The following is a 25,206-nucleotide window of genomic DNA, read 5'->3' as shown; positions in this document are numbered from 1 at the left end:
CAGCGGTTGCCAGCTGCATGCAACGTCCAGAATCCTGGATTTTGCCCCAGGGATTGAACTCCCTGAGGCCGCAGTATGTGGGCAGCTGGGATGCTGTGAGAGAAGCCGGTGCCTGGGAAATTACCCAGGGGACCAGCAACCGAGGGACAGAAGGGAGGCTGCACGTGCTACTTCCAGCCCCAGGGGACGGAGGGACAGGAAGGAAGTGCTGGCAGGGGTGTGAAGCCAGAGTCGGGGGCCCTGGAGCTCCCCGAGGCTGGAGGGAGGCCTCGCCCAGCACCTGCGGACCCAGCATGAGCGTTGGAGCACCTCGCTCCCCTGCCCTCATTCTGTCAGATGGAGGCATCGCACGTCTGCTTGAAGAGCACGGCTTCAGGGCTGGGCCGGCGCTTTCAGACGGGCATTGCTGGGACCTCTCGGTGCGTGTCACCGCTCTGTGAATTCACCCATCCTCTGGGACTGAGGCCCAGGTCTCTTTAGCAGAGACTCACCACGTTGTACAAAAGCAAAGAGTACGGTGGCATCACCCTCTCCACATGCGCTGGGTGGTGCCCACCTCGTGCTGGGCTGAGGACTGAATGGTGGGGAGAGGATGGTCCGGTGGGAGACAGATGCTGCTCTGGTGGCGAACTGCTGAGTAACAAACCATCCCCGAAGTCAGCAGCTCAAAACAACAACCATTTCATCACGTCTCATGATGCCGAGGGTCAGGAATTCAGGCATCTCTCGGTTGGGTGATCCTTTACCTTGTTGTGTTGACCAAGGCGGCTCTGGTGAAATTCAGCAGGCAGATGCCTGCGCTGGGAGGTCCAGGGTGGCCTCACGCACACCTGTGACGTTTAGACGCAGTGGCCTCAGCTGGGGTCATGGGCCGGAGCACCTACAGATGGCCTGTCCAGCTGGGCCGTGTTGGGGGAGTCGATTTCTCACCCAGCGGCTCACAGAGTGTTTTCAGGGAGGAGGTGGAAGCTACCAGTCTCGTGAGGGCTGAGCCCAGAAACTGGTGCAGTGTCCCCTTCACATCCTCTGGGGCTCAAAGCACTCACAGCGTCAAGGGCGGGAGGACCTCAGGCCCCGCCTGTCACGGGGAGGCCTATCCACGGATTCGTGGCCATCTGGAAGCGGCCCCAAACAGGAAAACAAAGAATTAGAGTTCAGTGTTGTAAAGGAGATGCCAAAGCCTATATAATCACGTAGAGAAGAGGGGGCCTTGACTCCACGTGGGGTGGGGAGGTGCAGATTGGGGGGCTGGGGGAGAGGCAGGGAGAGGCAGGGAGGGTGACCTGGGGGGGTAACATCTGAGTCTTTGAGCGGGGTCTTGAAGACGACTGGGACTGGTCAGTCAGGATAAGGTGGGACACTAGGGGAAGGGTTTGGGGAGTGGGGGAAGAGCATGGGCAAAGGCACAGCGGACAGGAGTAAGTGGGGGCTTGGGAGGATGTGAGGAAGCAGCTCAGGGCAGGAGGGGGGCAGCGGCTGAGCTCCGAGAAGCAGGCAGAGAGAGACTGTGTTTTCCAGTAAGAGACTGGTGTGATCCGACTCCCACTGTGGAAGGACATTTGCATCAGTGTGGAGGATGGTTTCGGAGGTGGGGAAGAATGGGTGAAGGTGGTGACGACTTCTGGGTGTAAGTCATGAGACGTAATGCATAGCATGGGGACGAGCGTCAACAATGCTGTCTTGTGTATTTGAAAGTCACTAAGAGAGGAGATCTTAAAAGTTCTCATCACAGGAAAAAAGTTTGTGACTGTGGGAGGTGACAGATGTTAACTAAACTTTACTGTGGTGATCATTTCATAATATGCACTTATATCAAATTATGATGTTGTACCCCTGAAACTAGTACAAGGTTATGTGTCAATTATATCTCACTAAAACCAGAAGGAAAAGAATAGAAACGTTCTCCCACGTGGCCGTAATCCTGAAAATGAGCGATAATCCCCAATATCATTTTATATCCAGTTCATATTAAATCTCCCTCCCTAATTAGCCCTCAGGTGTGGTGCCAGCGCTTCTGAACTGGGATCCAGCGAGATTCATGTATTGCACTTGGTTCTGTCTCTTTAGTCTTTCCTTATGCACAGTATCGCCCCGTCCGTCCCATCGTTCCCTCAGATGTTGACTGTTTGAAGAGATGGGACTGGTTGTCTTATCGAACGTCTAGAGAATGGTTTGGTAAAGTCTCTTCTTGTGGGGTCATTTAATTTGGTCTTGCATTAGCTTTTTTTTTCCTGTAATGTGGAAATTAGGTCCAGGGGTCTGACTAGATTCAGGTTAAACGTTTTCGGTAAGAATCCTTGGTGTCATGAATTCATATTGCATCCCGTCAGGAGACACATGAAGTCAGGTGGCCCCTTCATTAGTGACATTCAATTTACTCACGTTCCTTGAGGGTAAGAAAATGGCTAGACTTCTCTGTTTCTCCATAGTGTCTGAAAAAGGGCTGGGCTTACAGTAAGGAGTAATAGATAGTCAGCTCTTGTGTCAGCGGTGGTGATGTTCTATAACGTCCCTGTGAACACTGAATCTGTGAGAGCCCAAACAAGAAGGTCACCTTGTCCAACCTCAGCTGGAAATGTGCAGATTTTCACAGGTCTGCGTATATCCGTGAACTATCCCTTCAGAGCCACGAGTGTTGATTTCTGGGGTTACAGATGCATTAAGTGAGTAGGTGAATATAAAATGTGGAAAATCCGTTCAATATGTGGGATTAAATCCCTTCGAATCAGCTGTGTGACCCTGGGTTAGTCACATAATGCGTCTCTGGGCTTCATTTTCTTTACCTGCCCCACGGCTGGCGGGTCCTGGAGCTTTTTCCCAGCGCTGGGACCCCAGGGATTGAGTCCCTCTTGGCCCGGCTTTCTGTGGTCAGGCCGACCCCCATCGCTCTCCTCTCCGCGCAGGTTTGTGGACTTCCACGCGGCTGCGTCCACCTGCTCGCCCTCCCGGGCCGCCCTGCTCACCGGCCGGCTTGGCCTCCGCAACGGAGTCCCTCACAACTTTGCGGTCACCTCTGTGGGGGGCCTTCCACTCAACGAGACCACCTTGGCCGAAGTGCTGCAGCGGGCTGGCTACGTCACCGGGCTGATTGGTAACGTGGCCCCCACCGCCCAGACCCCGTCCCCCCTGCATTTTCTGTGCTGACTGCTTTGTGTCTGCAGAGCTGCCGCCCCTCCTGCTCGTGTCCGCTTTTCTGCTCATTTCTCGCTGTAGGAGTTGGGAATGCTTTCAGCTCTAAGCAACTGAAACGACCTGCCAGGGGACTAAACCATGTATGGAACTAGTTTCCCCTGGCGCCCCCTACAGAGGCCAAGACAACCCAGCCTCCCGACGGCATCCTCAGGCTGCCTGTGCTTAGGATCCTGGCTCTCCAAGAGCTGGGTCCGGCGGGGTTCCCACCTCCCTCCACCACGTGAAGGGGCAACGAGGGTCCCTGTGGGGATGTCCTCGGGGCCCCGGGCTCCCCGTTAACCTGCAGGAAGCTGGCATTCCTGGTGTGTCGGCCTGGCTCCTCCTCTGGGTCAAGGAGCCTGACATAACTTTGCAGAAGATCAGACTGCAGTGTGGCCTTCATTGTCCTGGGAGGACGAGACCATTAAGGTCCCAACCGGCTCTCCTTTTCACCCCTTTCTCTCCATACCCGGAGGTACGAACTATTCTGAGGCTCTCACTATGGGCTGAGCGTCCTCACCCGCCCTGTCCCTGCATCCGTGTAAGACTCCCAGCCCGGGGGGCGGGAGGGCTTTGGTCCCTGGGCTCTCTGACCCTAACACGTCATGCAGCATCAGGGGCACTGGGTTCTTCTCGAGCTGGGTTCGATCTCACTTGCCCCTCCTTCTTCAGGCCTTTAAATCCCAAGAAGGCAACTGATTACAGGTCGACTGTTCACCTCTCATGACACCTTTTGCTTTTCTGGGAGAGGGTACTGAAGCGTAGCTCCTTGTTGAGATCGTGAACTTCCTAGCAGCGCGCTTACAGGGCAAATGAGAAGCCTGCTGAGGGAACCCCGAGTCCACTGACACCACTCACTGTTTGCTTCTCATCTTGCTCTGTGTTCATGTGTTTGTCCCCAGCTGCACATGTTATCACTCGGCCCTACTTTTCTCCCCCTCCTATTATTTTCTATGTCCTGGTGATATAATTCTACACGCTTATTATAATTTTAGAAGCAATTTTAAAATTGTACTATAATTTTATATTTCCACGTCATGCTGAATCTAAGCATTCCACTTAGCTTAATCCACTTCCCTCAACTTTTTATGACATTTGTTTTCAAACCTACAGACCAGTTGCAAGAAGGGACTCCTAGACCCCCATATACCCTTCACCTCGATTCACCGTTGCTCGTTTTGGCCACAGGCGTGTGTCTTGAAAAGATGGTTTGGAAGCATTGTACTGAGGCCACGTGAGATAACTTACTGAGTCAGACTCCTGTGGTTGCCTGTTTCTTTCCGTCCTTGGCGTTGTTTCACGCTGCCGCCGTACTGGTCTTTGCCCCGCGTTTTTGATTCTTCCCCTTACCTCGTGGGTGACTTCCCTGTGGGATCTTTACCCGGAGAGCAGAGAATGAGCAGGTCAGAGGGTCCCAGCCTCGCCTCGTGCCCCCCAGTGAACGCGTTTACAGCGCCAGGGGCAGCCCTGCGGCAGAGCTTCCTCGTTGCTGGCCTGGCTCGGGTGGAGCAGGGAGGCGGCGCCCCACTCAGCTTCTGCAGAGGACGATGATGAAAGCAGGCGGGAGCGGCATCTCTGGGACTGTCTGGGCCGTGCACTTGCTCCTTGGGTCCTTTGCAGGGCCCCAGGCAGGAGGGCCGAGCGGAAGGTGTGGTGAGCCCTGGAGGGGGTGGGGGGGGTGGGGGGGGCGTTGCCGTGGGCGCTGCACCCTCTTTGGGGGGCAGGAGCTCAGCCTGCTAACTTCTCTGGGCTCCCGGTAATGGCTCGTCTTCCCCCCCCACCCCCCGCACGCTTTCCTGCCTGAGTCATGAGTCATCCTTGCTTGCTTTCTGTCTCCCTGGGGACTCCCTCTCGGTCCCAGAGAACGAGGCTTGGCTGTCACACAGCACGTGAGCCTCTCTTTGCTTGTGCTCAGGAAAGGGCAAAGCTGGTGGAGACCTGAGTGTGTGACCAGCTCCACCAAGGGGCTGGGAGCCCCCATGGGGATTCCTCTCAAAGTCTCTCTCTCTCTCGTTTTCCTCCAGGCAAGTGGCATCTTGGACACCATGGCTCTTATCACCCCAACTTCCGTGGTAAGAATTCTTTGGAGGATTGGTTACCTGGGAAACAGAAAATAAAGGTCTCTGTGTAAAAGGACTCTATAAGTGTTTCAGCCATCCTGCCCCTGAGGGGCCTCTCTCCTGAGTCAGGACACCTTCGTTCACAGGCTCACCTGGGTGGGTTTGAGGTGCCAGGGTTGCCTCTGTTTGCACATCCCTCTTGCCCGGCACCTTTCCCGGCCCCCCTCTTTGGTGCCTGTCTACCCTTCGGGCTACCCCGTCGTGAGGCCATCAGTGTTCTCCTCGACCCAGTCCTTCACGTGTCCGGGAACACTTGGCCCCCGTGAGGCCCCGCGTGGTAAGAAGTAAAGATCGTTTGATGGGTTCACTGAAGCAGGGGCTCGGCGGGGAGTAGGGAATTCTGTGGGAAACTTCACACGGAAGCTTGTGCTGGAGAAGAGCTGGGATATGGGAGGGTCTCAGAAAAAAGTCAACACAGGGTTTTCAGGTCTCAGTTTGACCCTCACATCCTCCCTCCAATACCCCTCCACCCTCTCAAGTCCAATCCTGCCAGCCCTCTGCGTCCAGCTGAAACGGCAACTCTTCTGAGAAGCATTTTGAGATTCCTGTCCCAACCACATCCCACCCCCAGCATCCAGGGGTAACTTCATCCTCTGATCCCTCTTGTGGGCTTGCTGACAATCCATCTCTTAGAGCTGAATCTCTGCTTCTTATCCTCCCGCTCTTGAGGGCAGAGTATATTCTTTTACCCCCCAGAGTGTCATGCAGGTAGCAGATTTTCACCAGACATTTCCCAGCGGTGTCCATCATCGCACTGGGAACGGGAGGTGTTCAAGACATTCTCCCCACTTCCTTCCACGCAGGGTTAATGCTAATCACAAGAAGTTTTGCAAATCTAGTCTTGCAGCCAGGACCCAGCAAAGTGTTTTCTTTGCACACTACAAAGGGCTATTAATCAAATCCTCTTTTAATTACATACGCCATAACACTGCAGAATTAAATCATGGAAAATTAAATTTCTGTCCTGGGTGTAAGAATGCAGGCTCATAGCCTAACCCGTTCCTTCTCTTCCAGGGTTTGATTACTACTTTGGAATCCCGTACAGCCATGACATGGGCTGCACTGATACCCCCGGCTACAACCACCCCCCTTGCCCGGCATGTCCACGGGGCGGTAGACCGTCAAGGTAATCCTAGCCAAGGCATCGGCTCTGGGCTCCAGAGCCAGGTGAAGTCCTGGGGGTATGGTCCATCAGAAGGAAATGAGCGAGGCCCACGGGGAACAGTTACAGTAGCAAAAAGGGATCAAGTGCCTGGGACTTCTCTGGCGGCGCGGTGGTTAAGAATCCGCCTGCCAGTGCAGGGGACACGGGTTCGAGCCCTGGTCCGGGAAGATCCCACATGCCGCGGAGCAGCTAAGCCCATGGGCCACAACTACTGAAGCCCCTGTGCTCTAGGGCCCTCGTGCCGCATCTACGGAGCCCGCATGCCGCAACTACTGAAGCCTGCGCACCTAGAGCCCGTGCTCCACAACAAGAGAAACCACCGCAATGAGAAGCCCACGCACCACAGCAAAGACTAGCCCCCGCTCGCCGCAACTAGAGAAAGCCTGTGCGCAGCAACGAAGACCCAAATGCAGCCAAAAAAAAAAAAAAAAAAAGATCGAGTACCTTTAGTGCAAAAAATTTAAGTGCATTATTTGCATGGAGTGCAAGAACACTTTTCACGAAGATGAGGTGAACAACATTTTTTTAGTTGGCATTTTCCAGGTTCCTTGGACTGTTTAGCTCAGCAGGGGAGAGGCTGGTGCGACCCAGGGTCTCACGCAGGTGGCCTCCCTCCTCTGCCTGCTGGCTTTGCTCCTGGACCACTCACCTGGCCCTGACACTGGACATAAGGAGGGAGCTAGACTGAGAAAAAGCCCACCGGGCTCCCTCTAAGCCCTACCCCCGCCCTGAAATAAGCCAGCGTTTCGACATCGGAATGCCGTGCAGCCACTCAACAGGATGTTTTAAAAACGTATTCAGTGAAATGGGGAAATGCTCACAATAGAATAGTAAGTGAAAAAAGCAGGAAATAAATCATCAGCACTGTGACCTGAACTACCTCTGTATTTATGCCTCTAATAGCCCTAAAGGAAATACGCCAAGATGGTAACCATGGTTCATTCACTCTGGTTGTGGCATTAAGGAGTTTGCAGTTTTTTCCTCTCTCGTATTTTCCAAATATTCTGTAATGAGCTTGCAGTACGTTTATTATCAGAAAAATGTAATAAACCGTATTCAGGTAATAAAGCAGCCCAGACCAGGTGCTCTGCTGTTCGGACGGTGTACTGGGATTGTTCATAACGTTGCAGGTGTCTGGGCCGCCCGGGGAAAGCGTGTCTTGGGGCTTATTTATAATAGTTAGCATCATAATGGCCATTTGTTGAGAAATTGTTACATCCTAAGCGCTCTGCGTGCTTATCCGTGACCCACCGGACCTCTGAGTGAGGCAAGCGTTTCTCCTGACTGTCCTGAGAAGGAAGCTTACCTGGTGGCCCAGGTCACAGTGGAGTCATGAGAGGGAAGGATGGAGAGTCCCGTCTGGGTCTCTGAGTCTAGAGCCCAGGTCTCCTCTCTCCTGACTACTCAGAGGGTGGTCGCTGGGCCAGCAGCGCAGGCATCATCTGGACGCTTGCTAGAAATGCCGGTGTTCAGACCCCTCCCAGAGGTCTACCTTTTCACGAGACGCCCAGGAGATGCAAGAGCCTGTTGGCAGTGGGAGGAGTGACGTCACCACGTGAGAACCTGCCACTGCTCTCTCATCACCGCCGGGCGCCTGGGGCTCACACCTGTGGCACCCCTGCCGTCTCGTGCGATGACCACAGCCTGGTCCCTTTTCCGTCTGTGTTAAATCAAATAGAAGAAAAGTGTTGGCTGAAGGAGGAAAAGGGGGAGAAGGTTAGGGATGATGGAGCAGCCACAGGATCATCCAAAGCTGGAAGATTGGACACGAAGATGAGGTTAGCGTTGTGACACCCGGGACCGTGCTCTTTTTCTCTTTTTAAAGCACTGTGGTCCTTGGTGATTACCCCAGTCTGACCTTGTCTCTTAAGCTTCCGGCACAAGTCTGTGTGCACATAGATGTGTGACGGGGGCTCTCCTTTCTTCCCAGATTCTTCCCTGCAGCAGGAGGACAGTTTCCCTACCCAAGAGGCCCCCCGTGACCACCCTTTTCTCTCCATTGTCCTCAGCTCCTCTTCCAGTTCTCTGTGTCCCCCAGGACAGAGGGCTTGAGTTTTGATTGCATTCCTAGTGTGCCGAGCAGTGTGAATGCTAACCGTTCCTTATCCCTGGAAGGGGCCCGGGCAGCCCCACACTTCCCACAAGGAAAGTCAAGCTCTGAGAGCTTAGGTAACTCACGCGAGATCACAGCCGGGGTCAGGATTCAGCTGCTCTGCTGGGTCATTCGTACGTCAGATTCATCTCCATCTGTAAGACCAAGGGCTGAGTTTGTTTTTTTCCAGGAGATACAATAGGTTTGACCCCCACTTTTTCCAATTGCTAAAATTTCCCCAAATTCTCCAAACACGGTTTGAAATTCCAAAGTTGTTCCTAGCCATCTGTCCTCTCGTCAGACGTCTTGTCACACAAAGTCCTGATTGTTGACTTGGGAAAATACCAAGCGTTGTACCCCATGGACGGAAGTCATGACTTAAGGGGGCCGGTGGAAAAAACCAGGGCTACTGATTGTCTCTGGGACTCTGCTGTGTAATGTACTTTGTTTAACCTCAGTTTCTCTGCCAGCAAAATGGGTATAATCATACCCCTAGCTCAAAAAAGTCGTGAGCGTTGCAGAGTGGCCAGGCTTGTCCAAGGAGCCTACACGTCTATTCAAAGGGAATAGGAGAAGGTGTTATATTGGTTTTGCGCTTGGAGGAAATGGCAGACTGGAAGAGTCACTTGAGGCCAGGCTGTTAAGTGTTCTGTATTTACGGGCATCACCGCATCAAAGCGTTTTGTTTGACTCGGTGACTACTTAGGTCGTGGGAATGAACGCGCCACCGTCTGTGATTTCCACCCAGGAACCCTGAGAAGGACTGTCACTCGGACGTGGCCCTTCCTCTCTATGAGAACCTCAGCATCGTGGAGCAGCCCGTGAACTTGAGCGGCCTCGCACAGAAGTATGCCGAGAAGGCCACCCAGTTCATCCAGCGGGCGAGGTGAGCCCCCCCGTGTCCCCTGGCCCCAGCACGGCCCAGACCGCGGCAGAGCTCCATTGCCTGATAAAGATGCGCGCGTGCATGTCTCCTGGAAATAAAGCTAGAAAACTGTCTGTCCTGGGGTCTCCAGGCCTCGGTTACAAGTGCCTCGGGTACGTTCCCAGGGTCCCTGCTCAGACCACACTCTCCCGTCATTGTCAGGTGTCCTCTCCTGCTCGCGTATCACCTCCCTGAGGGCAGGGTCCATCCACTGTCTTCTGGGCATTCAAGGTGTTTGTCGAGTTCATTCGTTGACAGGCTATGTTTGTTTCCTATTGCTGCTGTTACAAGCTGACCACCAACTTATTGGCTAAAACAATAGCAATTTATTCTCCTACAGATCTGGAGGCTGGACGTCTGGAATGCGTCTTGTGGGGCTAAAATCAAGGTTATCAGAAGGGCTGTCTCCATCTCGAGGCTCCAGGGAGGATCGTTTCTTGCCTCCTGCAGCTTCTGGTGGCTGCCGGCGTTCCTTGGCCGTGGCCGCATCATATTCCTTTTTTTTTTTTTGGCGGCACCACTGGGCTTGTGGGATCTTAGTTCCCCGACCAGGGATGGAACCTGGACCCTGGGCAGTGGAAGCATGGAGTCCCCACCACTGGACCGCCAGGGAACTCCTGGCCACATCGTTTGAATCTCCACTTCTGTGGTTCGCGTGCCTTGTCCTCTTCTGTAGTCATATCTCCCCCTGCCTCCTTCCTATAAGGACATTTGTGATTACGTTTAGGGTCTACTGGGAACGAGCCAAGATAATCCCCCTATCTCAAGATCCTCAACTTAATTGCATCTACAACGTCCGCTGTGGGGACACTCAGAGATTCCAGGGATTAGACCCTGAGTATCCTTGGGGGCCAGTATTCAGTATAACACACAGGGGTCCAGCATCTACAGGGCCCAGGTAACCTGAAGCGGGAAGCAGGCTGACGGTGAGGCAGTAGGGAGTAGTGGGGCCTGTGGTGAATTTCGAGCACCTGTCCCATCTAAGGCCGCCTGCTGCTGCTTTGTGGGAACGGGGGCCTGGCTTGTCAGGCCTTTCCATTTCTCAAGAAAGACAGGCCACCTGGCCCTTGGCGGATCTCCTGATCTCTAACTGTTAGCAACCACTAACTGAAAATAACAAAAAGCAGAAACCCCAGAGCCATACCACAGTGGGTCTCTAGCAAGCTGTCTCTGTGTGAGAGCTGCTCGCTTCCAGCCTCTGTCAGATCAGAGATCAGCACAGAGAGTAGATTGTGCGAGACCACAGTCAGCTACTACTACTGACCTTGGGGTGCATGTACATAGGTGGCGGGGTGCAAGCCCAGACACACACATGTGCACACACACAGTCACCCCACCCGCTGCCTCTCTCATGTGCACTGGTGCATCTTTCTCCTAAGACTGCAAACTCTCTCTCTCTCTCTCTCTCTTTTTTAGGCCGCGCCATGCGGCACGCGGGGATCTTAGTTCCCCAACCAGGGATTGAACCCGTGTGTTGGGAGCGTGGAGTCTTAACCACTGGACTGCCAGGGAAGTCCCAAGACTGCAAACTCTTCAAGGGCCGGGGAACAATTTCCAACAGGTCCTTTGGTATTTTCCACAGCCTTTGCCTAAGTGGGCAGGAAAACGTGTGCTGCACACCCGTCTACTTGCCCAGAATTAAGAATAGACTCCACCTTGGGATAACTGATCTCATCATTTCCTTGAATGTGCAAGAATTCCCCCAGCCCCTCGCTCCACCATGCTGGACTTTTCTAGACAGAAGGGCAGCTGGGAGGGTGGAGGTATAGCCATGGTGAGGAAGGTCTACCCCTGCTTTTGCAGTGAAAGCACAGTGTTCTCAGGGGACGGTAGCGGGTGGCAGCCGGCTGGGGACTGATTAACTCTGAAGAGGACATGGTGCTGTTCATCTACCACTTGATTAACCAGTTGAAAGACTAACAAATCAGTGAACAAACTCTTTATCATAGGAAAGAGGGGAAGAGTTTGCTAATTTATTAATTAGTTATTAAGTGAAAAGTCACATGAATCCTGTTGGCTTTTTGCTTGACAGAAAAGAATCCTCAGGCATGCTGATTTCTTTAGGATTGGACTTGCCAATTCATCCATGATTTTTGACGTGTCAGCAGAAAAGCCCCCAGATCTGTGCTGTTTTCTCCGCCATGACCCCTTACGCCACCTTGACTTGTTTGTCAGAACTACCGGGGGTCCCTGGAGTGTGGTTTCCTGCCCCCGCTCGGCAAGGGGGTCTTCTTTGAACGTTTTTCCTTGGGGCTTCACTTGATTTTAGACCCCTAACCTAGCAGTGATGCTGAAGGCTAATTCTTAAAAAAAAAATTTTTTTAATTGAAGTATAGTTGATTTACAATGTTGTGTTAATTTCTGCTGTACAGCACAGGGATTCAGTTATACACATATATACATTCTTTTTCATGTTCTTTTCCATTATGGCTTATCCCAGGATATTGAATATAGTTCCCTGTGCTCTACAGTAGGACCTTGCTGTTTCTCCATCCTGTATATACTAGTTTGCATCTGCTAATCCCAAACTCCCACTCCATCCCTCCCCCACCTCCCCTCCCCCTTGGCAACCACAAGTCTGTTCTCTATGTCTGTGAGTCTGTTTCTCTTTCATAGACAGGTTCACTTGTGCCATATTTTAGATTCCATATACAAGTGGTATCATGTGTTATTTGTCTTTCCCCTGAAAGCTAATTCCTGATTCGAGTTTTTTAGACAGCAGGCAAAGCTCCGAATTGGCAAAAAAAAAAAAGAAAAAGAAAGGAGGTAGCGGATGGCCTGGGCGTCTGGGCTTCTAGGTCATGCAGCTGGCTGGTCCTCTGCTTCCCACAGGGTCTAGGATGGCGCATTTAACCTGAGTTGGGAATACAGGGCTTGATGGGCTGAGCGTATTGGGGTAGGTGTGAGGTGTAGTTGAGGATGTTTGAAATCAGAGTGTATGGTCCATATTCCATGGAATTGCGCACTTAGAACTAGGTCCTAGAGAGGCACAGAGGACAAAGAAGCCCCAGCCCTCCTGGGCTGGAGCCTGGGACCCACATCAAGGGCTTGATTCCTTCTTCTCCTTGACTCAACCCCTCCGCCTGCATCGTTCTCCCCCTGCTGGTCTAAGCCTCCTTCCCCTTCTCACCTCCGTCCTCACCCGTCTCCCACCTAAAGCGCACCACCTGCCACCCACATCAGGGCTCCGGGTTCAGCCTGAAGATCATTCTGTCCTCCTGACACCTCCTCTCTTCTTTCTCCTGTTTGGGTGTTCCGATGAATGACGGGTGAGGACATGAGTGATTGCACGCACCGCTGGGCAGTGGGACGGCCGTCCTCCTCCTGCAACCTCTCCCTCTGCTGTTCTGTCCGCCTTGAAGGGCGACCATGCACTGTCCCCCTGGAGCCCCCCCGTCCTTCGGGCCACACTGTCTCAGAGATGTCTCCCCTCTCCGCCTCCCCCCCGCCCAGCTTGTCCCTGTTATGCTCTTCCACAGCACCCTGTATTTCTCCTCCATCATTCCTACTACTGTACATTTGTAATAATGATCTGATTCATTTCTTTTTTCTTTTTTTGCGGTACGCGGGCCTCCCACTGTTGTGGCCTCTCCCGTTGCGGAGCACAGGCTCCGGACACGCAGGCTCAGCGGCCATGGCTCACAGGCCCAGCCGCTCCGCGGCACGTGGGATCTTCCCGGACCGGGGCACGAACCCGCGTCCCCTGCATCGGCAGGCGGACTCCCAACCACTGCGCCACCAGGGAAGCCCTGATTCATTTCTTAGTTGCATCTTTCCCTCTGCTGTTTCCAGTTGGATGTGAAGCTCCAAGAAGGTGGAAATCCTGCTTCTGTGTTTGTAGCTGTCTCCGCAGTGCCTGGGGCTTGGTTAGCACTTAATAAGTATTCACTGAATGAGTGAATAAAGAGTGAGTTGCTTGATCTGGCCCCAAACGTGTGCCAGTGTTGTGCTGGGAATACACACGTGGATTAGATCTGTTTCGGCGTTCGAGCGTCTCCCAGGCCAGTGGGGAAACAGATGATGTTCAAAAGCCGGCTTTCGCATAGGCTGCGTTGTCAACACTGATCAGCTCTCTAAGGGAGGGGAAGAAGGGGCCAGGGAGGAGGAAGCCACCTGTGAGCTGGGAGCAGAGAGGGATCTTGATGGCTTTGGAGTGGGATCTCAATGGATTAATGGATTAAGTGTTTGCAGGCAAGATACCAGGCAGGGTGCTGCCGGGAGAGGAGTGAACAGGCGCAGGAGGACGTGAGGTGGCCCTGGCGTGGGAAGGACGGCAAGGCTGGGAAGGCCGCGGATACCGGGCTAGGGCTTTGCACTGCCCGCAGGCTCATGGAGCCCCGGTGGGCTTCTGAACTGAGAACTGTCAGGTCCAGTCTGGATTCCAGAAGGTTCTCTGGAACGCTGAGGCCCAGAGGGTGACGGTGAGATTTGGGACGGGGCGGGGGCGAGTGGCTATTGCAGCGATGCCTCCTGGACCGGTCAGCCCTGGGGGCTGCTGCAGGGGCAGCCGAGGGAGCCCGGCTCGAGGGCAGCCCTGCCGCCACCTTCAGGCCTGGCTCTCCTGCCGGGAGCCCACTGGGGACATTTCCTGAGAGATGGGCATCCCTCGCTTGCCATTTTCTATTTCAGATCAGGAGATTTTCTCCAGACTTGGCTTCCTCAGGTCTCAATCTTTGTGCATCTCCACACCACGCCCCACCCTCCCTCTGCTGGAATGTCCCCTCCAGCGTCTTAATTCCTCTGATATCTTAACCCCTTTTGTTAAATCTGAACATGTTCTTCTAGCCTCCTTCTGTGCTGGTGAATAAACACACACACACACACACACACACACACACACAGGCATGTATCTATATTTAAATAAAAATGAAATCATACTGCCTTATAACTGGCCTTTTTTTTTTTTTTTTTTTTTTTTGGGTTCGCGGGCCTCTCACTGCTGTGGCCTCTCCCGTGGCGGAGCACAGGCTCCGGACGCGCAGGCTCAGCGGCCATGGCTCATGGGCCCAGCCGCTCCGCAGCATGTGGGATCTTCCCGGACCGGGGCACGAACCCGCGTCCCCTGCATCGGCAGGCGGACTCCCAACCACTGCGCCACCAGGGAAGCCTTTTTTTTTAAAGCACCAAGTCTCCTCCACTTTTTTTTTTTTTTCTGGCTGGGCCGCATGGCTTGTGGGATCTCAGTTCCCCAACCAGGGATTGAACCCGGGCCACGAAAGTGAAAGCCCAGAACCCTAACCACCAGGCCACCAGAGAACCGCCCATCCTCCACTCTGTATTTGCCATTCAGCACAGGAGTGGTTCAGGGGATAGATGCCCCCAGGGAGCTAGTTTGTGCGGTTCCTACAACATGCCGTCTTTACGAGTTCTAGCGTGGTGTCAGGATGCAGGGAGAGAGGTGCTCCCTGGGTACCGTGGGTGCTTACTACTGCAGGCTCGTATTAGTCATACTTCTTAAGAAAAGGGCACCACTTATGAAAACCTTACTATGGCATTAAATACTCACAGCTGTATCAGGGAGGCATAGCTGTCCCCATCGTGGAGACGACAGACGTTAAGTGAATTGCCCAGGGTCACACGACCATGAAATAAAATCCCAGGGATTCGGATGTGGGTCTCCAATGCCCGTCTTCCCTCATCTTCACAGCCCAGGGTGCCAACAGGATTTTGATAATGGGTGGGAGTTTGCAGGATAATGATGGGGGTGGGAAGAGGGTGGGTGATGGGACCACGCCCCCAGCCCATAGGTAGCTATTAGCTGATAAATGTTTAACAACCAGCAGTCAGAGAAAAAGCTCTGATTTGCCCATTTCTGTGGCGTAAATACTCTCACTGTGGCTGAATTCAAGATACCAATGAGATGTCTCTGACCATGGGGCTGGAGAGATGTGCCGCGTAGCACCTCATCATGTGGTGTTCCCACCGCACAGATTCAGCGGCCGCAAAATAAACTCCAGGGCACAGATAATGGTAAAATGTGGTAGAATAACTAGGATGTGATAAATCGTGCAAGTTTATTACCTTTGTTTTTTTTTTTTTCAGTTGATTTACAATGTTGTGTTAGTTTCTGTTGTACAGTAAAGTGAATCAGTTATACACATACATATATCCACTCTTTTTTAGATTCTTTTCCCATATAGATTCTTTTACAGAGTATTGGGCAGAGTTCCCTGTGCTGTACAGTAGGTCCTTATTAGTTATCTATTTTATATATAGTAGTGTGTATATGTCAACCCCGGTCTCCCAATTTATCCCCCCCACCTTTGTTTTTAATATCATTTATTTAATGGTAAGTTGATTTCATTTAATTTTTAATGGCAGCCATGTTTAACACCTGGCTTGCAAAATTCCCGAAATCTGAGCCAGCTCCACCCGGCATGCTGCTGCCACGTGGTATCCACCTGCAGATTATGACAAGGCGTCCCCGCCGAGTGTGTGCTGACCGGTGCCAGAGCGCCCAGCTCGGCCGGTGGATTGTGGGCTGGCATTACACTCCCATCCGCTCTCTCAGCAGGATGTCCGCATGCCGGATTTGTGCACAACCTACACAACTGTACATGATCATCTTTGTGAGATCAGGCAACAGACGCCCTACATCAGCACCATGCAATAGCGCTCCCTGCAAGGAAGAACATGTTCTCTCTGTGCTGTCCAGGATGGTAGCCACTGGCCTGAGCATTGGAAATGTGGCTCAGGCAACTGAGACACCCGATGGACGGATAGAGAAAGAGATAGACATAGAGAGAGAGATAGATAGATAGACAGATAATAGATAGATGATAGATAGGTGATAGATAGATGTAAACTGTACATAGCGTAATTTTTCCTTTTCAGTATATATATGTGTAACTGAATCATTTTTCTGTACACCTGAAACTAACACAGCTTTGTAAATCAACTCTACTTCAATTAAAAAAAATTTTTTTAACATCTTTATTGGAGTACAATTGCTTTACAACGGTGTGTTAGTTTCTGCTGTATAACAAAGTGAACCAGTTATGCATATACCTATGTCCCCATATCTCTTCCCTCTTGCGTCTCCCTCCCTCCCACCCTCCCTATTTTTTTAATTTACCTTTGCAAGTGTACAGTTCTGTGGTTTTAAGTACATTCATACTGTCCTGCAACCATCCCCACTATCCATCTCTAGAACTTTTTCATCTTCCCAAATGGAAGCTCTGTACCTGTTAAACACCAGCTCCCCGTTTTCCCTTCCCTGCAGCCCCTGGCCTCCACAGCGCTACTTTCTGTCTGTATGAAGCAGACACTCCAAGTACGTCCTGTAAGGGGAATCGCACCATATTTGTCCTTTGGTGACTGGCTTATTTCACTGAGCATCGTGTCTTCAAGCCTCATCCATGGTATAGCATGTGAGACGCTGAACTCTTAGCTTTATTTCATGTTCGTGAATTGAAATCAGAATAGCCACTCATGACTTGTGGACATGGACGATACAGCTCGTGAAATGTTGCAGAGAAGTTGTGGGCTAGAATGGGGAAGGAGAGGCCCCCGTCTGGGACGTGCATCTTCTGTCCTTCAAAGAGAACCGAGTGCAGTACAGTCCCACCCAATCAGGGGACTTTGGGAGTTGGGGTGCAGGGGCGTCTCTAGGGCGAGGTTTGGTGCAGAGCTGAGGCTGGGGGACTCAGAGAGCTTGATGTGAGGTGGTGTGAATCGGGGGCAGCCAAGAGCACTCAGGCCAGTTTGAAAGTCGAGTGTCCAGGTGGCCTGGTGTGAAAGAGCTGCGCTTCCGTCGCCAGCCTACGGACTCGCCTGAAGTTCCCCCTTTGCCCTCCCTGTGTCCTCTGAAAGACCCCCCACAGGGGTGGGCTGTGGGAAGAGACTCCCCGAGGGTCCCTGCCGCTGCCCTTGACCCTGCCCCTGGCCTGGGAACGCAGGTGGGGGGCAGGCAGGAAGCAGAGGCCTCCCAGGGGAACCTGCAGGATCAGAGTAGGGGCAGCCGGGAGCCTGGCCTCCACCAGGACCTTGATCGAGATGTTCCCAGCTATGGCCTTGGAATTTCCCGTGGTCCGTTTCAGTCATCCGTTCATCTCCTAGAAAGAGCCAAGGCTGGGAATGGAAACGATGGCCTGGATGCTCCGAGAGAGCAGCTGGAACTTAAAAATACGTTTGCGCTGGACGTTAGCATGAAGCTGCCAAGAGCCAGGGCTCTGCTCTCAGCCAGACCTTAGTTTAAACCCAGACTTGGTCGCTTCCTAACCCTGGGTAAGTCTCTCAGTTTCCCTGAGCCTCTGATGCTTCATCCGGAAAAGGGAACTTGGGGGGTTTTATGAGGCAGAATTCAGGCAACGTGAGTCATGTTCAATGAGCTCCCGGTAAACGTTAAAAGGGCAGAAGCGAGTATTACAGTTACTCTCAGTCTTTAACTAGCTTTACCCCCCATTGCCTCTGCAGGCTGTAGACGGATGTGTACCTCCTGAGCACACCGGGTGGAAGGGCTTCTGGGCTCTTCTCTGAGGCCACGGGACCCTTCTGGAGAGTCACCTCCGGCTCTGTCGTTTCAGTGCCAGCGGAAGACCCTTCCTGCTCTACGTGGGCCTGGCCCACATGCACGTGCCCCTGTCCAGGACCCTGCTGTCAGCAGAACCCGGGGGTCGAAGGCCGTACAGCGCGGCTCTCCGGGAGATGGACAGCCTCGTGGGCCAGATCAAGGACAAAGTTGACCTCACAGCTAAAAACAACACATTCCTTTGGTTTACAGGTGAAGTAGTAAAACCCAGCCAACCTCGCTGGGATCTAATGGATAACCCCGCACACGCCCCACACAAGAGCAGAGTCTGGGCGAGTGACCCTCTTCAGCTGGGCAGGGGGCTCGCCTCGAACTGGGGGCCCTGCTCGCGTCCGTCGGCCTGCGTGCCGAGCACCTGTCCATTGGGGCCTCCAGGGCTGTGCCCCTGGAAAGGCTTCGCACAGAGAGAGCGGGTACCCTGCCGGCCCCTTGGGTGTTGATCAGGGCCATCTGGGTGTTGCTGTTAATTGTTAATGAGTGACTTTGACATTGTGGACCTCTGTAATCCTCGGGCAATTCCAAGAGTGCTTCTTTACCGTCTTCCCCCATCCCAAAGGTTGCCAGCGGTCAGCAGGTCACATCTTCTGGCTGAGTGCTGGACCAGTGAGCTGTTTAAAGGGCCCACACAGGCATCACTGGTCTCGGGTCCCTGTCTGGAGCGAGAGTGGTGGACACTTGGGTTTGAATCTCTACTCTTGGGAAAGTTACTTTATTTTTTATAAATTTATTTATTTATTTTTGGCTGCGTTGGGTCTTCGTTGCTACCCGCAGACTTTCTCTAGTTGCGGCGAGCGGGGGCTACTCTTCGTTGCACGGGCTTCTCATCGCGGTGGCTTCTTTTGTTGCGGAGCGTGGGCTCTAGGCACGCGGGCTTCAGTAGTTGTGGCTCGTGGGCTTGGTAGTTGTGGCTTGTGGGCTCTAGAACGCAGGCTCAGGAGTTGTGGCGCGCGGGCTTAGTTGCTCCGCGGCATGTGGGATCTTCCCAGATCAAGGCTCGAACCCGTGTCCCCTGCATTGGCAGGCGGATTCTTAACCACTGCGCCACCTGGGGAGTGCCGGGAAGGTTACTTTAACCTCTGTAAGCCTCTCCTTCCTCGTTGGCAGAATCAAGCTGACAGTGAAATCTGTTCCATAGCGCACTGGGGGATCAGGAGATGACGTATGTGCGCATCAGAGGGGCTGAAGAAAGAGTTGCTGGGCACTCCCCTGCTGGTGCAGAGGTTAGGTCTCCGTGCTTCCACTGCAGGGGTCACGGGTTCTATGCCTGGTTGGGGAACTAAGATTCCACATGCCGTGCGGCCGAAAGAAACCCACAAAAAACAAAAGGAAAGAAAAGAAAAAGTTGCTGGGCTGAAGATAGTGGCAATAGAATTGCTGAGCCCAGATCCAAAGGCAGAAGCCTCAGCGTGGGGCGCGCTCGGGGCAGGACAGCCCACCTCTCCGGAAAGCCCATCAGAGGCAGCCCCCTCTAAAAGGTCCTTCAAGGGTGGGGTTGCATTTGTTTGCACAGGTCTTTTTTCTCTCCAGTCCCCTGCTGTGCACAGGGATGTGGGACGAGAGAGAGAGAGAGAGAGAGAGAGAGAGAGAGAGAGAGAGAGAGAGAGAGAGAGAGAGAGAGAGACGGAGGGAAAGAGAGAGAGAGAGAGAGAGAGAGAGAGAGAGAACCGGGCAGAAGCATCCTCCGGTAACTGCTGCCTGTTGCTTGTTTTGGTTTCTAGGAGACAATGGCCCGTGGGCTCAGAAGTGTGAGCTGGCAGGGAGCATGGGGCCCTTCACTGGATCATGGCAGACTCGTCAAGGTAGAGGCTCACAGCTGGGGTTGGGGCATCTCCCCGCAGGTGCTGAGTCTGGGCTGGGGCATGAGATCCGGCCTCTGGGAGGACCACTTTATAGCTGGGTCTTGGGACATCGTTGTGAAATAGGGACAGATTACTCACAGCCACTAGCTCCCAGAAGAGAAACAATTTGGAGCGGAGAAGGTGCGTGTTCACCCCGGGGGTTCCCTTTCCTTCCCTCCCAGGGCGTCGGCCCGCTGACAGGCAGCCCAGCAAGTATGCTTTGCCTCTACCCTCACCCTCATGTCCTCAGTCTTCCTCCTTGCTTTCTTTTCTTTCCTTTTTGAAAAGTCATCCCTCCACCCATCCAAACACTAATTCATTTCATTCATTCAAGAAGTATTTTGTGCACAACTCTGCGAGGTTTCTGTAGGCATTAGCTCTAAACCTTAGTGAAAGGCAGGTAGTCATCCTTCCACTTACAGCTGAAGAATGAGAGAGGCTAAGGAACTTGCCTAGAGTCACACAATTTGGGAGGACGGGGCCAGGCTTGCTACCAAGTTAAAGCTGGTGATCTTCCCACTACACCGTACTGCCTCTCTTTATGTAAACACCCTTCAGCCCTCAGCTCAGCGCCCATCTGCTGGGAAGGTTTCCCCAAAAGGACCTCACTCTCTGAAAGAGCAGTCCTGCTGGGGACAATTCGGCAGTGTGGACCAAAGTCTTGAAAAATGTGCGTGCTGGGCGATGCATTAATTCCTCTTTTAAAGAATTTGTCTTCAAGAAATAATAAGCCAAGTGCACAATGTTGTGTGTAAAAGAATGCTCGTTGCAGTAGGTTTTTCTTGAGAAAAATAGTTAGACATAACCCAAGTGTACAGCAAGAGAGGAGTGCTCAAAGAAATTATGATACATGCATTTAAAGAAACACTAAGGAACCACTGAAAATGGTGCATATGACTGACCTGGAAACAGTTACACTAAATACTTTTCAGTGAGTAAAGCAGGTCACAAAACCATATGTAAAGTACGATTTTATTGTATAAAACTAAGTGCATGTATTCTCGGAAAAATCTTGAGAGAGGCAACAAAACGTATTGATAACAAAAGATTAGCAGTGATTACCTCTGGGTAGGGGAGGAAGGGTTTAAGTGTAGTTATTCCCACTTTTTTTTACCAATTAAAAAATTTTTTAAATTAATTTTTTAAATGAAAAAATTAAAATAAAAATTTCAGAAGGTGCTTGTATCCGAGGGGTGCAGAGGTGGACTTGGCAAGATTACGCCCTGGGGCTGGGTTTGCCCTGCTGTCTGGCTGGCTTCTGACCTGCGGCCCCAGCTGTGTCCAAGTCGGAGGACACGAATTCCCTTTCAGATGGGCCTGGCAGAATAGTCGTAGTTACCTAGAAGCTAGAATTCTCGTGTGTCCCACGGCTAGCTGTGAGAAGGAAGTGCTTTACCCTGGCGTCCCTTGGATCAGATCCCTTGAGAACTTTACAGGTGAGTGGCTGCTGAGCTGTGACCACATCTCGTGTGTGGACATATGTGGTGGAAGGCAGGGAAACTGGGTGCTGCCCAGTGACCAGACCACTTCATCCCTCTGGGTGGTGGCGTTCCTCTGTGCATGGATCTCTTTGGCCCATCCAGTTCGTTCAAGAGCACTGTGATTTAGTTCTGGTTCCTGGAGAGCTGGACCAGGAAAAGATGCTAGGACCAAAAGTGGTGGAAATGTGTCCGGTAGCTGCAGCCACGGTCTAGAGAAATATGGTGCCAACTGGGAGTGGTTCTTCTGCATTCGCTGATGATAATTCCTCCTCTCTGTACCTGGGGTACCCTCGGGCCAGGCTGCCGTCTTCAATGCTCAGTTAGAAGAGCCTGGAATCACTTTTACTCTCAAGAGTAAAAGCCCTAAAGGCACAGAGACCAAGGTTGAGGGGATAAAAATCTGTCCGTAAGTGGCCCCTCTGTGGGGATCTTTCTGTTTCCTAAGAAGACGACCTCTGATCTCCTATCTGAGGACCTGCCTTATCTTTTCTCTTCTCCCCCTTAGGAGGCAGTTTTTTTTTTTTTTTGTGGTACGCGCGCCTCTCCCTGCCGTGGCCTCTCCCGTTGCGGAGCACAGGCTCCGGACGCGCAGGCTCAGCGGCCATGGCTCACGGGCCCAGTCGCTCCGGGGCATGTGGGATCTTCCCAGACCGGCGCACGAACCTGTGTCCCCTGCATCGGCAGGCGGACTCTCAACCACTGCGCCACCAGGGAAGCCCTAGGAGGCAGTTTTAAAATAGTGAACCAGTTTACGGGTGTGGACTGTAGCCCATTCTTTGAGGGAAGAACTTTATGAGAAACACATGTATCAGCAGGGCGTATCCTCCTTTCCTTCTATTTCCTTCTACTTGTTGAGCACCTACTATGTGCCAGGAACTGTGCTCAGTGCCGGGGACACAAAGATCGTCAAAGCCCCGGCTTTAAAGAATGACGGTCTAGAGCAGTGTTTCTCAGACTTTAACGTGTAGATGGTCCCGTGGGGGTCCTGCACCCAGTCGGTCTGGGTTGGTGATGGAGATGTTGCATTTCTAACCAGCTCCCAGGTGATGCTGATGCAGCAGGTCCAGGGACCACAGTGAGAGCCAGCAGTTTGGGATATCCACATCTAGCGCCCTTCGAGTCTAGAACTGTCAGATCTAGACCAGTGGGTAATCAGGTGAGGTCCCAGGACCAGCAGCATCAGTACCACCTGAGAACTTGGTAGCAATGCAGATTCTAGGTCCTCACCCCAGACCTACTGAATCCGAAGCAAAGTTGGGGAAGGTGTGGACGAAAAGGAGTGCAAGTTGGTGCAGCCCCTGTGGGAAACAGTACGCACGGTCCTCCAAAAACTAAAAGTAGCGCTACCACGCGATCCAGCAATCGCACTGTTTATCTGAAGAAAATGAAAATACGAATTCCAGAAGATATACGCACCCCATGTTCATTGCAGCATTACTCACAATAGCCAAAATGTGGAAGTGACCTAAGTGTCCATCTATAGATGAATGGATAAAGAACACGTGGTACGTGTATATATAGACATTTCTATTGAGTCAAAGATGATAAATAAAGGGGAGCGAGTGACAGGAATCTCCCCGCATTCAAACAGTGCCAGGGAGGCCTCAGCGAGCTCTACTCCAACTATCTTGTTGGCCAAAGAGGGATCTGAGGCTGAGCGGGGCAGAGGGCTTCCCTGGGGCCAGCCATCGACTGAGGCGCCACACGCTCTGACCACCACCCGGCTCATTCCTCAACCCACGTTTTCACTATCCTCACGCCCTGTTATACCCGACTGACTGCCCAGCTGTCTGCAACGTCCTGTCTTACTTCTCCGCCCCCTCCATGGTTGTCAGGGAGAACCTCGTTAGCCCCTGTGATAGTCTGAGTCTTTCTAAATCTGGGAGGCAGAGTGGAGAGATGGAGAGAGGGCTTTGGAGGCGTGATTCTCGACTCAGCTCAGGACCCGGTGCCCGGCGGCCCCTTCCAGCCCTGCGTCCTCCTCAGTAAGGGCAGTGGAGACCCGCCTCGCGGGACGGTGCAGGGCCAACTGGGACGCTGGCCGGGAGGTGCCTGGCCTTTCCTACCCCCGTACAGCTCCACCTCTTCACTCCCAGCTGAAACAAACTCGAGGTGGGGGCAGGGTTCCTACCAAGAGAATTATTGGAAGAAATGACCTGAGAAGGATTTTCCTGCTGAAGCACACAGGCACCTTAAGCAACATGAGGGTCACTTCCCAGGAGTTCTGGGCCTGTGGTTTGGAAAACTGCTCTGAGGCTGGACTTCCTTCATGTTGAGGCAACACCTTCTGTGGGGGGCAGGGCCTTGCACAAACGTTGGTCTGGATGTGGTATCTGTGGGGCACAGCACCTGAATCCGTGGTGGGACTGGACCTGGTTACCTTGTTCTTTTCCCAGCAGATCCTGGAGACGCACCATGTGGGGGGTAAACACTTCCCCTTCCTCAGTCTCCAAACTGGCTTCCCGTCAACCTCTCCTCACTGCCCAGGCCACTGCGGGGGGCTCTGGGAAGGCGGGCAGAGCCCTGGGTGGAAGGGCCATGGCCAGGGGACCCGGGTCACGGGAGAGGGGCTGGGGGTCCCTCTGGACCTCCTGCTCTTCTTCGAGCAGGTTCCTTGTCAGCGGGAGGCCTGTGTATCCTGCTGTAAACGAGGCCAGTCTCGGGAGCTGGTGAAAGAGAGAAGACAGTCAGTGTTTTCGCGATGGAGCAGGACAAACAGTGCCCAGAGCCCTGCTGCTTTCTCCCCGCAGCCGGCCCAGCGCGTTAGGCCACACGCTGCCTCCCCTGTTCCCAGGGCCCCCGGGCCACCCCCCACCCCCTCTCCTGGCTGAGCCGCTCTGCTCAGCTGATGTGATGAGGCAGCGTCTCCTGCAGTCATCCCTTCATCCCGTGCTGGAGTGAGGGTGCTCCACGGGCTTGGCCTGCGTCCTGTAGGGGTGAGGAGAGACCGAACCGGGGGCCAGGGAGCACAGCAGGGCCGCTGCCGACCCCGAGCCCGCGGCCCCCCTGGTTCCCAGCCGCCGGCCCCCCTTCCCTGCTCCAGACCTATTTCCTCTCCGGGACAGAACCAACACCTTGTTTGTGCCCTAACTGACGGCTCCTCTGTCTGGAAAATCTTTCCGTGTTTTATTTGAAGAGCAGAACTGTTCCTTCCTCCCCCCTGGTGATGAGGAAACATGCTGTTGAATTTGGCATCCTTGGCCTCTAGGAGACCTTGGTTGTAACTCGATGCTGTCAGGCGGTTACATAAGCTTTCCCTCTGGGAAGCGTTCTCTACATCCCGGGCCTTCTGTCCATTTGGGGCAGGGGGTGGGACGGAGAGGGGTCGGGGTTGCGGGGGACTGGGGGAGGGAGGGAGGGGCAAGGGAGGGGCTCTTGGCCCCGGCTGGGGTCAGGGCCAGCTACTGGGGACCCAGTGGAAGTCAAATGATGTCCCCTGCCGGGCTTGGAAGTCCCCATGCCCACACTCACGGCCGCCCCAGGGCAGCCAGGGTCCTTCGCCCCAACAGAGGCCTGGCTGCCCTGTGTTTCTAGAACACTAGTGTGTGCGCTCCGGGCAGCCTTGGGAGAGGCATGTATATATATTTAGAAATGAAGCCTGCTTCTTTAGAAGGTTATAGGACGTGTGCTCCTCAGAACACGCGTGTCCCATCCGAGTCACAAGCATAAATGCCTGAGGGGCCAGGCAGGTAGTATAAACGGACAACTGTCTGTTTGCGTCCACTGTGGCCAGCATTAGGGACTCGGGAAATCAGATCGAGGGCTCTGACTAACGACATTCAGATTTAGTTTAAAGAGAAATACGATTTGTGCCAAACCAAACTGTCAGGGGGCCGAGTTCAGTGCGTGCTTTGCCAGGTTGCAGCCTGCTGTCTTCTATCTGT

The 25,206-nt window shown here is 53.1% G+C and overlaps 1 protein-coding gene across 5 annotated transcripts in view; it reads left to right on the top strand.

Annotated features, from left to right (window-relative positions):
• Positions 1–25,206, top strand: part of ARSG (arylsulfatase G) — a 116,383-nt gene that overhangs the window by 67,030 nt on the left and 24,147 nt on the right. For 4 of the 5 annotated variants that reach the window (XM_079904198.1, XM_079904199.1, XM_079904202.1 and 1 more), the window contains exons 2-7: positions 2,904–3,091; positions 5,196–5,243; positions 6,306–6,417; positions 9,297–9,434; positions 17,999–18,195; positions 19,722–19,802. In XM_079904198.1, coding sequence (XP_079760324.1) covers positions 2,904–3,091; positions 5,196–5,243; positions 6,306–6,417; positions 9,297–9,434; positions 17,999–18,195; positions 19,722–19,802 — 764 coding nt within the window. The remainder of the gene's footprint in view (positions 1–2,903; positions 3,092–5,195; positions 5,244–6,305; positions 6,418–9,296; positions 9,435–17,998; positions 18,196–19,721; positions 19,803–25,206) is intronic. The other variant, XM_079904200.1, reaches the window with a different exon arrangement.

This window comes from Stenella coeruleoalba (genome assembly GCF_951394435.1).
Source record: "Stenella coeruleoalba genome assembly, chromosome: 19".
Lineage (NCBI taxonomy): Eukaryota > Metazoa > Chordata > Mammalia > Artiodactyla > Delphinidae > Stenella > Stenella coeruleoalba.
This window is presented reverse-complemented; position numbering and strand designations above follow the sequence as displayed.